The 18342-nt window shown below is 47.2% G+C and overlaps 1 protein-coding gene across 1 annotated transcript in view; it reads left to right on the top strand.

Annotated features, from left to right (window-relative positions):
* Positions 1 to 593: 593 nt before the first annotated feature.
* RGS7 (regulator of G protein signaling 7) overlaps positions 594 to 18342 on the top strand; it is a 131633-nt gene continuing 113884 nt past the window's right edge. The window contains exon 1 of the mRNA XM_008158623.3: positions 594 to 671. Within this exon, the coding sequence (XP_008156845.1) occupies positions 594 to 671 (78 nt within the window). The remainder of the gene's footprint in view (positions 672 to 18342) is intronic.

An 18342-nucleotide genomic window follows, 5' to 3' on the forward strand; every position in this document is an offset into this window, starting at 1 on the left:
CCCGCGCGTGGGGTGGGGGCTCAGGGGGGACTCGACCGACGCCCGGGACAGAGTGTGGGCGCGGGTGGCGCCCCTCGCCCTTTGGGGGAGATGGAGCGCACCCGCAGGTGTTGGGAGGGAACACTCTCTGGTGTGGGGATGGGAGCCGGGGGCTTTTTTTTTTTTTTTTCCAGCTGAGCACCAAACTCTTGTCAAAAGGAGTTTCCAGAAAATCCGCTCCCTTGGAAGCTCCAGCCCAGGGACTCCTTGAACTCCTGGGTGGCCTTGTCTTACAGCCCCCCCTGGGGCTGGGAGGGGTGGGGGTGTGTGTGTGTTGTATTTTAGATATAAATCCAATTAGAAAACAACATCAAAGCTGTCCCTGCCCCGCAGGTGCGCGTGATCCAGGTGGATGGATGGACGGATGGACGGATGGACGGATGGACGGATGGACGGGCAGGTGCTGTGGATGCTGAAGGTTCATCCAGCATCCGCCGCGCCTGGAGCGCTGGCCATTCGGGGCGCCCTGACGTGTCCCTCTCTCTCCCCCCTTCCCCCTGTGCAGGCAGACCGCGGACTCCTGCACCCCAGAGCCGACCCAGTGTGGGGGTGACATGGCCCAAGGGAACAACTACGGGCAGACCAGCAACGGGGTGGCGGAGGAATCCCCCAACATGCTGGTGTACCGGAAGGTAAGATGGGCGTCTTGGTTTTCTCCTTGGAAAAGGGGGGGCAACCGGCTCCCTTGGAATTTCCCTGCCTTGGAAGTCAATAGCTCTCTGGCCCCCGGTGCATTTCCTAATCCTGCACCCCGGCCCCCCCTGCGCTGGAGGACAAGCTGGGGTCCCCATCAGAGATGGGGAGATGGCAGCCAGCTCTGTCCCCACACTCCTGGCCGATGCCACAGACGGGAATCTGCATTCAGCAATAACGGAAAATGGGAGCATCCCCTGTGTCCCGTGTGTTACGCACAGGATGTGACAGCATCCTTGATAAGGTGCGGTAGCCTTCCCTGTACTGTCCTTCTGTCCTTCAGAGCTTTGGGGTTGTAATAATATAAAAGTTCACCATGAGAAAGGAAAATAAGCCCCCTTTTCAGCAAGAGTGAGAGTGTCTGTGAGTGTAGAGATGGTCTCATGGTTTTGCTCCTAACCACACAATTCTGCTGGTACTGGTCTTAGCCTAAATGATTTTTTATTGGGTGTGATTTTTATAGTTCTGCTCGTGGGCATTTATGTGAGAGTGCCATATGCCCAATAAATAAATCTTTATATAACAGAGGATTTTTTTGTTATTGTTGTTGTTTGTGGGTTGTTTTTTTTTTTTTTGCCACAAACCAATCTGACAGCTTTATGCCTTTGATAAGGGTGCTCTCAGAAACCCATTTTAGATATCGAGCCACTATTACAAAGATGTATTTGAATACTGTGCACGCTCCAGAGGGATTGCGTAGGTAACGTCCCTCTGGTGCGAATCAGTGTTACTGAAGTTGGACGACTTGTTTCTGTTGCATTTTACGCGGGGGTTATTACTTCTTTTCTGTAGCATCTTATCTGTAGTGCGTATCGGGCAAGATTTCTTTGCTTAACCTTAGCACTGGTTAAAAGGAAACCATACCTGGAAACCAAGAACATTTTTAAGGGCTCTGAGGAGCACGCGTTCCTTGAAGAGGCAGGCTGAGTTTCCATGGGTGGTTCGGTGAGAGCGGGGGATGGGGAACCTTCTTTTTCTGCCCAGGGCCATTTGGATATTTCTAATGTCACCATACAAAACGATCAACTTAAACCCCATCTTGCTATGTCCGGGCGGACATTTAATTACTAACGCACCCCTAATGCCTGGGCAGGGCCAGACCGCATGGTTTCGTGGGCCTTGTACGGCCCGCGGGCCGGACCTCCCCCACCCCTGAGTTAGAGGATCAGGACAAATCCAGACTTCCCTTCCGTGGGGCCCAGGGTCAGTCCAAGGTGGTGATGAATGGGTGGAGGGAATATTGTTATTTTACCGTGAAAAATGCCTGGGCTCCTTGACCCCGATGCTAGCTGGCATTTTTTCTCTCGCCTCGTGGACGGCACTATGGTGTGTATCTGTGGAGACAGTTGGATGTGTCTGTGACAGCAAAGTCTGACGGAAAACAAAGGTAGAGATGAATGGCCTGGTTTAGCCTGAAAGCATCCCCAACGGATAAAGCAAGGAAAGAATCCACGTGGGCCTAAATGATTACTGTTGTATTTCTCCATTAATTGAAATAACTGGATATGTGCTCATTCTATGCAGAGTTGGTTCTGGGGAGAACTATTTGGGGGGAGCAGTTGTGTGTTTTTAAAATAATTTATAAGACTTTTATTGGTTGGTGTGATTCTGAATTTTGTAAGATGTGAGCATTCATGATTCTATCTTACAGGTGGGTGTCTTGTGAAGCGTTGAACTTGTGGGTGTGAAATTACACTGGTTAGATAGGTCAAACTCTACGTTTTTTCCCTATGTTTCACAGAACAACAGATTGGGGCTGAATTGATCAGACAACCGAGTTATGTTGATTAGAAATAAATTTCATATGACATCAATCCATGTGTCTTATCTAGCCAATTATCATGAAAATGAATGAAAAAGGAGACTGGGTGTTTTAGAAATAGTTTTCGGACTATTTCGTGTATCTGAGTTTCAGGTTGCTAATTTTGAATTTACTGTATGAATTGTGTAGCACCAAATTGTTGTTTTCAGTGCTCCTCGTAAATGAATAGACTCTAATGACGCCACGGAGAAATTCAGTGCCTCATTCTTTTAAGTGTTACTAGTATTTGGCTGGTTAAGTTTAGGACTGCTTGCGTTTTCTCATTTTGACCTTTTATTGGCTCTTTGTTTAGGGTGAATGACAAGTATAATTTGTTTTTAGGAAAGATGTCCCTGATAAACAATCATTGGGGAAAAAAATCACTTAGTTCGGTACAAACAACCGCCAGGTAATTTATATGAGGAAATGCAGTATTCTTGGTTATCATCGGCTAGTTACCAAAGTCAGGTGTGCCATGTCTGTGTGCATATACAACACGGCATCCTGGATTTCCTGTGACCATTCTGCCTCTGAGTTTTGTATCCTATGTGGTCATTGCATGTAATATCTTCTCCGTAGAGGCTGCGTTTTCTTCTTCTTTTTTTTATGAATCATCACATTTTATTTTTAACTTTAAAGAGTATTCACGTTAGGCAGTTATCAATGTTCATCTGGAGAGGGGCGTAGGTCGAATAGATGTATTAGGAGAGCCCCTCTGGGCCAGCGGTCGGCAAACTCATGAGTCCACAGAGCCAAATATCAACAGCACAACGATGGACATTTCTTTGGAGAGCCACATTTTTTAAACGTAAACTTCTTCTAACGCCACTTCTTCAACATAGACTCGCCCAGACCGTGGTATTTTGTGGAAGAGCCACACTCAAGGGGCCAGAGAGCTGCATGTGGCTCGCGAGCCGCGGTTTGCCGACCACGGACCTAGACACTTGGTCTGAAGGCCGTTTCTGAGCTCTATATGCTGTGAAAATAGACACACCTGTAAGAAAGGCGTGTAACTCGTTTCTTCTCTGGAAGAGATGGAGGGGCAGACATGACCGGCCTCTGTGGGACACATCCGCTGACATTTTCCACATGAATTCGGTGCATTTGTTTCCGCAGGATTATCCGATCCGGCCAACCTTGAGGGTGTCCCACAGTGCCCCCATTAAACACCGTCATAAAAAAGTAACCTTGGGCATTTTGAACCTTAGTTAGGTTGATCTGCCTGGGTTTAGGGGGTCGAGGTGAACAATTGTTACAGGTGATAATAAGAGGAGGTCCCAGGAGACAAAGAAGGGATGTTTGCAAATAGATAGATCCCCTCCAAGGCCTGAGCGATTGATTGGCCTTCAGGTTTCTAAATTCAGGGCCTGGGAGGGGAGGCAGGCAGTGGGAGAAGGAGAAACGTCTTACCGTTTTTGAAAGAATGTTAAAATGGAGTGCCTTCTCTTAACTAGATGATTTACAAGCACCTCTCTGCCCTGACCGGTGTGGCTCAGTGGATAGAGCTTCGGCCTGCGGACTGAAGGGTCCCGGGTTCGATTCCGGTCAAGGGCATGTACCTTGGTTGCGGGCACATCCCCAGTAGGAGGTGTGCAGGAGGCAGCTGATGGATGTTTCTCTCTCATCGATGTTTATAACTCTCTATTCTTCTCTCTTCCTCTCTGTAAAAAAAAATCAATAAAAAGCACCTCTCTGCAGGTTGGGGTGCCGAAAATACCGAGGGGAACACTGTGATTGTCTAATCACTAGGCTGTACACCTGAAGCCGAGGCGGAATGAAATAAAAATAAAATCAAAAGGAAACTGCAAACAAACAAATAAAAAAAACGGACCTTTCTGGACCAAGGGGTGTCGTCTACTGTAAATACTGAGTGTGAGTCAAGTGCAGACCTGTTTTCCCCTCAGGGACCCGGATACGGACATGCGCTTTGAGGTAGATCAGGAGCATCATCTAAGGTATTTCCACCGAGCAGCACACAGACACGTTATGAGTAATAAGTTCCTGATGAACTTGGGGTGATCATGAACTTGAGTCTCCCATGGCTGAGCTTCTTTCTCCCCTGTTGCTGCTGTCCGTGGTCTTGGAGGGAAAGATGAGGATGGCGGCGGGGGAGGGGCGGGCTGGATTTTATTGCCTTCGTTTTCACCTCCAGCCTTCCCACATCTAATTGACGGGGAGGAAAGCGTGGGGGTACACATCAGAGCTACCCAGGGGCTTGATTGCCTTCTAATAGCCTCTGTGGTTGCCCTGCCTGATGGGAAACGGTATTTTTAGGCGGCGTGGGTGATGGAACGTGACCACCGCCGAGAATATGGGAATAGTTTAGATTTGGACAGTTTAGCGACTTAATAAATGTTAAGTCTCCTCGAGAACAGGATTTTTGGCAAACAGGCCACACACGTAATTGGTCTTAGCTCCCTCTTCCCCATCAGTGAAGAGCAGGCGTTTAAATGTCAGGGTTACAGATTTCCGTGTTACAAAATATCCATCTAATGATAAGATAATTGCAAATGATAGTGTGGCTACCCAGATCCTGAGGGGGAAAAAAAATCCCGCTTCTCTCTGCCATTCAGCCGAGGCAATATACATATTTAGCTTATCCTCCTTCAAACTCCCTTTGTCTTGTATCCTATTCAATCAAGAAGGGGCTCAGGGCATTGGAACGCTTAACAGGCGACCATGACCTTGATTCCCGCTCCATGAAAATTGCCACCTGGACCATGGATGGACAGGTGTGGCTGAGAAGTTCTTCTAGAAGCCTCTATTTCTCCATAGCTAAAGGGTGAGTTGTCTGGATATATTACCCTTGGCTGGCGACTTCTTTCTTTCAATACTACGAAAGATGTGCCGTTTTTCTTGTTTTCTATAAAGATGTCTGGGACAATGGCAGCTTTGCAATGTCGGCTGGGTCCTTAATTGTCGGTTGAGGCCCTAGCCGGTTTGGCTCCGTGGATAGAGAGTGTCGGCCTGGAGACTAAAGGGTCTCAGGTTTGATTCTGGCCAAGGGCACAAGCCCAGGTTGTGGGCTCGATCCACCCCCTCCCCCCCCCCCCACCCCCCGTAGAGGATGTGCAGGAGGCAGCCGATCAATGATGATTCTCTCTCATCGTTGATGTTTCTATCTCTCTATTTCTCTCCCTTCCTCTCTGACATCAATAAAAAAAAAATCTATATATATAAAAGCCAAGCGACCAGAACGATGGAATGACCAGAATGACCGGTCGCTATGACGCGCACTGCGGCGGCCGACCAGCCTGATCAACCTCCTGTGGCCCCTCCCCCCAGCCAGCCTGGCCCCTGATCGTCCCCCTATCCTGATTGGGGGCGGGGTCGGCTGGCCAACCTCCCACGTTCCCTCTCCACCACCCCGCTGGCCCGGCCTGATCGGCCCCCATTGGGCAGGCCGGCCGGACCCCATTTGTGCACGAATTCATGCACCGGGCCTCTGTGTGTGTGTGTGTGTGTGTGTGTGTGTGTGTGTGTATGTGTATATATATATATATATATAGATATAGAGAGCGAGAGAGAGAGAGAGAGGGAGAGGAAGGGAGGGAGAGAGAATCAGTTGAGGAGCCTTCTTAGTTTAGGTCTTTTCTGGTGATTCTTATCAAGTACAAGTGTTTTTAAGGACTCCATATGCTGCAGCAGGGGAGTGTGGGCATTGCTGTGAGCATTGCCGTGGGCATCTTGGTTTCAAACCTTGGTTCTGCTCCTGTGTGTGTGGCTGTGGGTTAGCACCTCACTTCCTTCACTTCAGACTCCCTGCCTATAACATGATGGAAAGCAGCCCAGCCGGCGTGGCTCAGGGGTGGAGTGTCGACCGATGAACCAGGAGGTCAGGGTTCGATTCCCGGTCAAGGGCACGTGCCCAGGTTGTGGGCTCGATCCCCAGTAGGGGGTGTGTAGGAGGCAGGCGATCCATGATTCTTCCTCATCATTGATGTTTCTCTCTCTCTCTCTCTCTCCTCTCTCTCTCTCTCTCTCCCTCTCTCCCCCTCTCCCTTCCTCTCGGACATCAGTAAGAATGTATCTTTAAAAGCGATGGGACATAAAAATGTTTCCTTCGTGCAGCTGTTTGATGATAACATGAGATCGCCTCGGCAAAGTTTCCTGTGTAGAACCTAATGCATGTTAGAGCCTCAATAAATGCCCTACTGCCCTAGCTGGTGTGGCTCAGTGGATAGAGCATCAGCCTGCGGACTGAAAGGTCCCGGGTTCGATTCCAGTCAAGGGCACATGCCTGGGTTGTGGGCTCAGTCCCCAGTGTGGGGGCATGTGGGAGGCAGCCGATCGATGATTCTCTCTTGTCATTGATGTCTGTTTCTCTCTCTCTCTCTCTCTCTCTCTCCCTCTCCCTCTCTGAAATCAATAGAAATATATATTTAATAAATAAATAAATAAATAAATGCCCTACTACTAGTAATTATTGATATTGACACATGCTCTAATTATTATTATTATTTTCCTGTTATTGTTAAACACCTTGTGTGTGCCAGGGGGACCAATGTGTTGAAGACAATTAGATAAAGAGAAATAGGCGGACAGCTTCGCCGCCGTTAACCGAGCCTTCCCGGTAGTTGCGAAAGCAGGTTCCGTAGGAGGCTTTGGGGACACTTCTTTATGACACTCAGTGTTCTGTCTTGTATTACTTAGTCCTGTAGAGCCCGCCTGCGTCTTTTTAATAAGCTTTCTGAGATGTTATCTTCTAGTTCTCTCAAGTCCGTCACGGCTTCCTCTTGGATGTTATGTAAACGACATCAAGCCTCTGGCTCCAGGAATGGGAGAGATGAGAGGAACACATCATTCCCTAATATTTCCTCTAGCACAAGTTCCCAACAGGCATCTCCTCTGGAAACGAATGCCCTTTTGCCACTTGCTCTCTGACTCGTCTACGTGGTATTTTGTGTGTGGACTTTCGGATGCTTGTTCATGAGCATCGTTGCCATTGATGGAGTGCCTACCTTGTGTCAGGTCCTGGACGTCTAGTGCATGCGTTCCTTAGAATAACGTTGCCTGTTGGTCAGGAGCATCCTAGTTTCCTAATGAGAAGGCCGAAACCCGTGACTTATGCCGACTGACTCATGCTCAAGGTTGTTCAGGAACTGGTGGCAGAGTTGGTGAACTCCGTGAAGGGGAGACACTGGTCTTTTTTTTTTTTTTTAAATATATTTTTATTGGCCCTGACCGGTGTGGCTCAGTGGATACAGCGTCGGCCTGCAGACTGAAGGGTCCCAGGTTCGATTCGGTCAAGGGCATGTATCTTGGTTGCGGGCACATCCCCAGTGCGGGGTGTGCAGGAGGCAGCTGATGGATGTTTCTCTCTCATCGATGTTTCTAACTCTCTATCCCTCTCCCTTCCTCTCTGTAAAAAATCAATAAAATATATTTAAATTATATATATATATATATATATATATATATATATATATATTATATTGATTTCAGAGAGGAAGGGAGGAGAAAGAGAGAAACATCAATGATGAGAATCACTGATCGGCTGCCTCACGCACGCCCCCCCACTGGGGACCAAGCCAGCAACCCAGGCATGTGCCCTGACTGGAACCGAACCCGGGACCCTCCAGTCCGCAGGCGGACTCTCTATCCACTGAACCCAACCAGCCAGGGCGAGACCCCTGTCTTTTGCTGCTATGTTCCCAGCAAAATGGCACATAGTAGGCGTCCCTGAGTAGTGACTGCATAAATGCACAAGTGAGTGAATGAACCGGCAGCTCGACCTCCCCTGAGGGGTCCTGGATCGCGAGAGGGCGCAGGCCAGGCGGAGGGACCCCACCGGTGCATGAATCCATGCACTAGGCCTTTTCTAGTTACTAATGAAAATCTGGGGGGAAAACATAACTGGATTTCTCTATAAATGGGAGTGATAACATCTAAGGAGCACTTCCTTTAAACATTTTTTTTCGTACAGATACGTTAGAATTTGTTGGTTCTAGATGATTTTGTTTAAAACTGTTTCACTTGGTAATGTACAATAAGTAGTACTTGCACATGTGTCATTATGGCACAATTCAAACAAATACCGGAGTAAAAAAATAATATAAAGGACCCCATGTACCCATCACACAATGTCAACACTTATGAACTGTGGATAAATATTGTTTCACTTACGCTTCCTCACTTCTGCTCTCCCCAGTGATTCTTTTGAAGCAAATATCAGAAAATGTTATCACTTAAGATATGAATTCTTAGGATGTATATAGGGCAGCGACAAAGCTATTGTTCATAAAGTAACAGCACGTGGAGAAATAGATGCAGTTTTATTTGTTTTGATTTTATGAAATAACTGCTTTTGGGGGGTATCGGGGCGAGGCAGGCAGTCCTACATCTTTTAAAGAATCGTGTAAATGCTTCAAAAAATATCCCAGACTCTCAAAATGAGAACATTCATTGTCTGTCTTTGACCTTTATTTTGTTTCCTCACCCTTTTGTTCCCAATGCGCTGAAGTTTGGACAACATTAGTGAAGATAAGAGTGTTGGCTGTATTCTGAAGGTAAAGAAAAAAAGAGAGAGATTTATCTACACCAATAAAAGAGAAACATGCAAATTGACCATCCCTCCGGTACGCCCACCAGCCAATCAGAGCAACTATGCAAATTAACCCAATAAAGATGGTGGTTAATTTGCATACACAGGTGCCGCGCGAAGACAATGCAGAAGGGAGCAAAGCTGCGGAGAAGGGAGCGAGGCAGCAGAGAAGGGAGGGAGGCGAGGCCTAGGCAGGCTTCACTCCGGCTGCAGGAAGCCCTGTTCTTTTTTAAAAAATATATATATTACTGATTTTTTTACAGAGAGGAAGGGAGAGGGATAGAGAGCTAGAAACATCAATGAGGGAGAAACATCGATCAGCTGCCTCCTGCACACCTCCTACTGGGGATGTGCCCGCAACCAAGGTACATGCCCTTGACCGGAATTGAACCTGGGACCCTTCAGTCCGCAGGCCGAAGCTCTATCCACTGAGCCACACCGGTCAGGGCAGGAAGCCCTATTCTTGCTGGAATCTGCCTGCAACGGGCCTCTAGTTTGAATATAACCAGAAACGTTTCTATTCATTTAGATCAGGGTTGCAGGATAAATTTCCAACAAATCCCTCCTTTCCTCTGAGATCTTGGTTTTGTGCAGGGACTTGCGTGCGTCCTTTGGGGTGGGAGTTTGAATGGCTTCAATCAGAAGCAGTTTATCTGTTGGGAATGGATCCCAGCGCTCCTCATTAGCTGGCATTGTGTTAACCGCCTTGAAACTCGTGGGCTGTTAGTACTCTGGAAGTTCATTAGAAAGCATCGCACTGACTTGTGCCCATCTGGATGTGTGTGACTCAACGCTCATTGTCCCTTTGTACGCCGTGGTCAACGTCTCCCTCCTTCATCTTCCCTTTCCCCCCTTTTCTGTAATAATCGCATTCCGCATTTTCTTTTTTAAATATATTTTATTGACTTTTTTTTACAGAGAGGAAGGGAGAGGGAGAGAGAGCTAGAAACATCGATGAGAGAGAAACATCCATCAGCTGCCTCCTGCACACCCCCTACTGGGGATGTGCCCGCAACCAAGGTACGTGCCCTTGACCGGAATCGAACCTGGGACCCTTCAGTCCGCAGGCCGATGCTCTATCTACTGAGCCACACCGGTTAGGAGGCATTCTGCCTTTTCACCCAGACACATGGCCGCTGGAATAGAGATGGCCTCTCCCAGGCTCCCGGGCACACCCACGTGATATAGTCTGGCCAAAGAGATGGACACGGAAGAGGTGGGGCTGGTGTCTGGGAAGTGCCGTTTGGAAAAAGCGGGTTACACTGTCCTCTTTCCCTTCTCTCATTCTCGCTTCCGGGGAAGTGGTCCTGGGGCCAGGAGGTGGGAGCCGGATGGCAGAGCCACCACCGGGAATGGGCCTGGGTCCCCGGTGATTGCGGGTCAGCCCTCCGACCTGGTCTCGCTGCATCTGGTTTCATGTTGGAGAAAATGAACTTCTTTCTTTTTTTCAAAATTTCACTTTTTAGAGCAGGTTTAGGTGGACAAAGAAATTGAGAGGAAGGTATAGAGATTGCTCATCTACACCCTGCTTCTACACGGCCTCCCCCGTGATCAGCATTACTCAGCAGAGTGATATATTTTTACCAAGGAGGAACCTATAAATATATATATTTTAAGTGTGTGTGTGTGTGTGTGTGTGTGTGTGTGTGTGTGTGTAATTGATTTCAGAGAGGAAGAAGTGGGAGAGAGAGATAGAAACATCAACGATGAGAGAGAATCATGGATCGGCTGCCTCCTGCACGTCCCACACTGGGGATGGAGCCCGCAACCCGGGCCTGTGTCCTGACCGGGAATCGAACCGAACCTCCAGGTTCATAGGTTGATGCTCAACCACTGAGCCACACCGGCTCGGCAAGGAGGAACAACAGACAATACTTTTGCTGACTGATGTTTTATTAATAAGCAGTTCTGCAAAACAATACAGAAATGGCCGTTTTGCACTTTGCCGTGTAACTTGTTGAGTTATTACCAATCATATTTGCTCCAAGTCCAGGAGCATTACGCAGCCATGTCCGTCCTCATCGAGCTAAATTAGTCCAAGACTTTGGACTAATCCAAAGCCTTTGGTTCTGACTTTGCTCATCAGAACTAGCTGGTTGCCTTGGATAATCGGTCTCAGTCTTAATTTCTCAGTGTGAAATGTGCATGTCTTTATGCCTGTAGGAGGCAGTACCGTTGACGGAAAGCTGACTTCCAAGCAGAGCTAAGTTTTTAAGATATCACCTGGGCCCGGCCTGTGTGGCTCAGTGGTTGAGGTCGACCTAGGAACCAGGAGGTCACAGTTCGATTCCCGGTCAGGGCACAGGCCCAGGGTTGCGGGCTCGATCCCCAGTGTGGGGCGTGCAAGAGGCAGCCGATCCATGATTCTCTCTCATCATTGATGTTTTTTCTCTCTCTCTCCCTCTCCCTTCCTCTCTGAAATCGATAAAAACATGTTTAAAAAAATATGATCCGGGTGCTGGAATAACTTTTTCCTCTTGCCCAGTAGCCTGAGAGATGTTATTCATCTCTCAACATTGGAGACTGTCCTTTACAAGCGTCTTTAGTTGCTTGCTGTGCTCTTTAATTCCATTTGGGTTAGCCCTACTTATGAGTTTGGAGATTGGAATAATCAATGTGCCGAACATTAATTGCCCCACGGATATTCTTTTTGATCGTTTGGAACACCAGACTGGCAGAACCCAGCACCCTGCCTGCTGATGGTTAATGACTCCTAATCTGTCATAATTTAATAATGCTTGTGGAAATAAGTGTTTGCTTTCTTTTGTGTTTGCGTATATTACAGAAGCTTTGAGGAACTCCACTGATGATTCTTGAAAAGACTTTAGAACTACTGGTGGGGCCTTTTGCCAAGACAGCTCCTTTTTTATCGTAATTCCCTCTTTTATAAAAGATATGGAATGGCCATTACATTCAAAGAAAATCGAAATTCATGGACTTTCTTATACTACTTTTTAAAAACTACAGTATGCAACCCGGCCGGCATGGGGTTGAGCGTCGACCTATGAACCAGGAAATCACGGTTTGATTCCCGGTCAGGGCACATGCCCAGGTTTCGGGCTCCATCCCCAGTGTGGGGCGTGCAGGAGGCAACCAATCAATGATTCTCATCCTTGATGTTTCTCTCTCTCTCTCTCTCTCTCTCTCTCTCTCTCTCTCTCTCTCTCTTCCCTCCCTCTCCCTCTCCCTTCCTCTCTGAAAACAATAAAAATAATATTTAAAAAAAGGAAATATAGTACATACCTTTAAATAATTGTTAAATTATCGAGGCGTCAATTCATGACTGTTAGGCACAGTACAAGGTATGCCATAGTCTAACATTTAAGCAGTGTTTTCAAGTTTACAAAGTGCCTTTACGGATATGCCTTCATTTTAGCCCTCACCGTTATCCTGCGGGGGTTATGATCCTCGTTGTGGGCGGCAGATGAGAAACCTCAGCCTCAGACGCTGTCAAGGTTATGGATAAGGACACATGAAATGCGTTATTGCTTTAGATCCGTCCTGAGCCTGAGTGCGAAGAGGGAAGAGGCTGTGAGAATGGCCAGTTCGCGTCTCCCTCCCCAGCTGGAGCCGGAATGGTCTCCCCTCTGCCTGACCTCCCTCAGCAGTTCCCATCCTCAGGGGGGGGTCATGCTCAGACGCCCAGCGCACAACATGCTAGTTCCTTACATCGATGTGAAGTCTGGTTTTCTGGCGCTCTTTCCCTCGGTGCGGATTCCCATTCCTGGGTTCCCAGGGCCTGTGTCTAAAGGCGTTCCGGGAGGAACACTTCCCCCACGCGAACACCGCCGTCCTCGCGTTCCCGGCCTTCTCTTCGCAGGATTAATGCTTCTGCTCCATTTCGCTCTGCCTCACTTGGCAGACGCATTTTCCTACCTGTCAGCCTTCTCCGGAAACACTAACAGGGTGATGCCTCCCTTCACTCCAGTCCTGTGCTTACAGTTTCCTTTACTACCCATCATATTATTACTTTTTTTTTAATTGTTTAAGGTATTACACATAGTAGTACATATGTCTCCTTTTTTTCCCCATGGACCTTCCCCCGGCCTCCCCTACCCGCCGGCACATGCCCTCCCCCCGCCCCCCGCCAGTGTCTTGCGTCCATTGGTTATGCTTATATGCATGCATACAAGTCCTTCGGTTGATCTCTTAGCACCCCCACCCCCAACACTCATAGGCCCTAGCTGGTTTGGCTCAGTGGATAGAGCATCAGCCTGTGGACTAAAGGGTCCCGGGTTTGATTCCCATTCAAGGGCACATGCCCGGGTTGCGCGCTCAATCCCCAGTGTGGGGTGTGCACGAGGCAGCCTATCCATGATTCTCTCTCATCATGGATGTTTCTATTTCTCCCTCTCCCTCTCCCTTCCTTCTCTGAAATCAATAAAAGTATATTAAAAATAGAATAAAACTGCGTGGTACTCTTACAGATGTTGAAAAGTCACTCCCGTAGACATGTAGGGCCTGGAGTGGAGGCTGAGGGTGCAGTGGGTGGGAGAGAAGATCAGTGTGAATGTGGCCCAAGATCAGTTTCCGACAGTAGATTGTACCCTCAGTCCATTCCAGTGTTAACCTTCCCGGGCCGACAAAATCCCCCCTCTTCCCGCCAAACTCCCCTGCATCTTATTGATGTTTCTCCATGATGCTCCTCATTTTTCCTCTGGGCGTTACCATAAATCTCCGTGCTGCGTGAGTGAATGAAGAGCCACTGTAGGACTCCCCGACTCCCTGAATCTAAGCTGCACTGCTCATTTCGCTTCCCTGTCCAACTTCTGGCTGGCTGCTAAAATTGCCCTGAGCTCTACCCATGAGTGGCTGCTTATTTATATTTCTCCTGTTAGAAAGACGATGGATTAATCAAAAGTAATAAGCAGTTGCAGAAATAAAAGGGCAAAAAGGATTGCTAGATCCCAGATCTAAAAACTCAGTCTTAGAGTATGTAAAAGTGGGTAAGTCATACCGAGAATAAGGACAGGAGTAATAATGTTGTTGTTAATCCTCACTCGAGGATATGATTCAATTGATTTTTATTTTTTAAAATATATTTTATTGATTTTTTACAGAGAGGAAGGGAGAGGGATAGAGAGTCAGAAACATCGATGAGAGAGAAACATCGATCAGCTGCCTCCTGCACACCCCCTACTGGGGATGTGCCCCCAACCAAGGTACATGCCCTTGACCGGAATCGAACCTGGGACCTTTCAGTCCGCAGGCTGACGCTCTATCCACTGAGCCAAACCGGTTAGGGCTCAATGCTTTTGCTAACTTCAGGGAGGTAAAGTGATAGTAGCCTGTGAGCGGGATGTCGTCCTACAACACGAGACACGCGCACGCACGAGGAGCAAACCTGAGATCTGTGCAGGATGCTGCGGCGTCTGCCAAGTGGTCTCTGTAGCAAGGTTGCCGGTGACGGCAAAGGAGAGACATCCTGTGGCCCACAGGCTCTTGTGTGCCTGTTCCTCCTTGCTGCGGGGGTCTGTCGAGAGCAGTGTAAGTTCTAGTATCATGAACTTCTGGAATCTGCCCACATTATCTGCGCAGATTGTTGTACTGGAGTTTGGGTTCTGTTGCAGGATATTGTAAGGAAGCGCTCAGGGTTTCAGCACCTTGGCCAGCGCCCAGGCCAGTTTCATAAAGTAGTAGTAGTATCTACTTCTCTTTGACATTTTCATTTACCTTTATTTATTTTTTAATTTGTTTTCACCTTGTACTTCACCCTTTGTACTTCCTCAGAACATTAAAGGACACGGATTCGCTCCTGATGGTCTGATTCCAAGTTTTTGCGATTGGAATCTAATTATCTAGTTCAGTGGTCGGCAAACTCATTAGTCAACAGAGCCAGATATCAACAGCACAACGATTGAAATTTCTTTGGAGAGCCAAGTTTTTTAAACTTAAACTTCTTCCAACGCCACTTCTTCAAAATAGACTCGCCCAGGCCGTGGTATTTTGTGGAAGAGCCACACTCCAGGGACCAAAGAGCCGCATGTGGCTCGCGAGCCGCGGTTTGCCGACCACGGACCTAGTTTATCTTTTAACACTTGGGCATAGTTTTGTCACTGCCTAATGAGCGCATTGGCTGCCCTGAGTGAGGGCCCAGTTTTTATTCTTATAACGGGACCGAAGGGGAAGGAGAAGGTCCTGGTTTTAGACCTGATCCTCCAGGCCAGCTCCTTCAGCCAGCGGGGGGGAGGTAGGGGACACAGGGTCTGACAGGTACTGCTCCGGTTTGCAGGAGGGTGGTGTTGTGTTTTGCGAATGCATGGCTGGTTGAGAGAAATAAATTATCATAACCATCTGTTGGTATTTAAAACTAGAGGCCCGGTGCATGAATTCATGCACACCCTGATTTTTTTTGTGGTGGGGGGGCACGATTGGGGATGGGGCTGGCCGGGTCGTTGGTGAGTCAGCCCCGTCCCCTGGTCGAGGGGTCAATTTGCATATTGCCCTTTTATTATATAGGATATTGTGCATTGGCCAAAACCTGGTGTATTCACTGGCACTTAATATAACCACAGAAACATATTATCAAGACGTTTTATCACATAATCAGATGCTTCGGTTCTTAAACTTCTTTTTATTTCCAAATAAAATAACAGAATAGTTTGAGGTTTGCCCTACATGAGAATAAATCCCGTATTTAAATGACTACATTAACAAAAAATGCCATGGCTTTTGTTTGCTACTTTGATAAGATTTACATCTTGTTCTTGCTGTCAGATGAATTTAGTAATTATTTTCTTTCTCAGCCCTGCCAAATTGATTTCTATTTTTCAGAGTATCCTGAGACTGTAGCATAACAATTTAAGGTCTGCGCACGATTTGTGATTCTATTTGTATTTGTTCCTCCGGTGGGGATTCATGAGTGATAATACCTTTATCTCACATTTTATAGAATATTTTTGCTAGAGGAAAGGAAAACTATTGACAATATGAGCGTATAGCACTGATATTTAGCTCCTCTCTAATGTAATGGCCTAGCACCTTTAATAGTAATCACGTCGGTGTTGCCATTTAATGCCATGAGGGCCTTAACGTTTTGTGTGGTTGGATCTTAAAGAATGTCTGAGGGGTTGCTTAAGGCTCAGTTCACCCGTCAAGGCTCAGTTCACCCACTAAGGGCAATGCATGAAGCTGAGGATTAAATTCAGGGTGGCAGATAATAGTAAACTGTTTAACTTGAATTTATACAAGTAGGATATTCAAACATCAGAATTTTTTCATTATCTTTTTTTATACGGAAAGTAAACAAAGTGACAGATAAAGTGCTATCTATATTCAGTCAGACAACTTCTGATATCAGTTGTAGGGTGAACAGAGTCAACCAATATCTTACAACATCTGAAACTATCAAATAATGGTATCAATTTGTGTGATATGTGGAGAAATGAAATAACCCTTGAGTCTTCTGAATAAATTTTTCGAATGTGTTTTTATTGATTTCAGAGAGGAAGGGAGAGGGAGAGAGAGAGAGAGAAACATCAATGATGAGAGAGCATCATGGATCGGCTGCCTCCTGCACATCCCCCAGCGGGGACTGAGCCCACAACCCGGGCATGTGCCCTGACGGGGAATCGAACTGTGACCTCCTGGTTCCTAGGTCAATGCTCAACCACTGAGCCATGCTGGCTGGGATCTCTTTATTTTTATTTATCCTAATTAAAAATAACACTGTCTTTCTCCAACCCAGTATTAATATGTGACCTTAATGGAAACTTAGACAGCATAGAAAAAAAAATAAAATAAAACACTGTTTATAATCCCTGCATTTAGAGATACCAGTGACATTCCTATTTTGGCGTATTTTCTTATAGATCTAAAAAGATATCGACATTTAACAGATACCAATGATATTTTCATGTGCTCTTGTATTTTTTTTAATGTCGGTATTTCATATCTACATTCATTGGATGTAGAACATGAAGAAAATGAAAGAATATGACAATAAATCATCATTAAATTGCTCTTCTAGAAATGGAGAAGGAAGCTAACATTTATGGAAAACCTACTAGGTTTCTCATATTAAAATTAGTGGCCCGGTGCACGAAATTCGTGCATGGGGGTGGGGAGGGTTCTCCCTCAGTCCGGCCTGCACCTTCTCCAATCTGGGACCCCTCGGGCATCCCTCTCACAATCTAGGACCGCTGGCTCCAACCGCTCACCTGCCTGCCTGCCTGCCTGCCTGCCTGATCGCCCCTAACCACTCTGCCTGCCAGCCTGCTTGCCCCCAACTGCCCCCCCCCCACAAGCCTGCTTGTCCCCAACTGCCTCCCCCCCCACCAACCTGCTCGCCCCCAACTGCCCTCCCCTCCTGGCCTGATCACCCCTAACCGCCTCTGCCTCGACCCCGCTACTGTGGCTTTGTCTGGAAGGTCTCCCGGTCTAATTAGCATATTACCCTTTTATTAGTATAGATATTCTCGGTCAGTGACGTTGAAGCTGTCAGGGGGACTCAGACTCCAATCTCTAGAAGAGAGGGGGTGCCTGTGGGTGCTTTGACATGGACTTCCTGTGGCAGCTTTGGTTGTTCACGCCGTCATTTTAACAATCTGATGAATCCCTTGGAAAAAAAACAAACAAAAAAAAGAATCACTGATGAACCCGCTGCCTTACTTGAGTAATTCAGGCCTCAGTGCCCTTCATCTGATCACCTGCGTTCACTCTTGTGTTAAAAAGTCAGATGCCATGTATTTTTGAAGGGCCGAGCCCAGGCCGCCTTGTACGCCGCTCGTTGAATAACCAAACACGCATTGCTTTGTCCCTGATTTAAAAATAACACAGTTTTCCGTTATTTCTGTTTTTAAAACAGCAGTCCAATACTGCAGGTGTTCATGACGGGAGCACTTAAATGTTGGCAAGTGCCTCGTGCGTCTAAGAATACTTTAAAACGCTGTCAAATACGAGACCTGACCGTAAGTCAGAGAGTTCTTGGAGGCCATCCACCCAATACATCCCATCCAAGTCTTATTTTTTTTAAATATATTTTATTGATTTTTTTACTGAGAGGAAGGGAGAGGGATAGAGAGTTGGAAACATCGATGAGAGAGAATCATCGATCAGCCGCCTCCTGCACACCCCCCACCGGGGATGTGCCCGCAACCAAGGTCCATGCCCTTGACCGGAATCGAACCTGGGACCCTTGAGTCTGCAGGCCGACGCTCTATCCACTGAGCCATACCGGTTTCGGCCCAAGTCTTATTTTATACTTAAAAGTGAGCCTGGCCGGTGTTGCTCAGTGCCTGAGCATTGACCTAGGAACCTGGAGATC

Source organism: Eptesicus fuscus, chromosome 24 (assembly GCF_027574615.1).
Source record: "Eptesicus fuscus isolate TK198812 chromosome 24, DD_ASM_mEF_20220401, whole genome shotgun sequence".
Taxonomy (NCBI): Eukaryota; Metazoa; Chordata; class Mammalia; order Chiroptera; family Vespertilionidae; genus Eptesicus; species Eptesicus fuscus.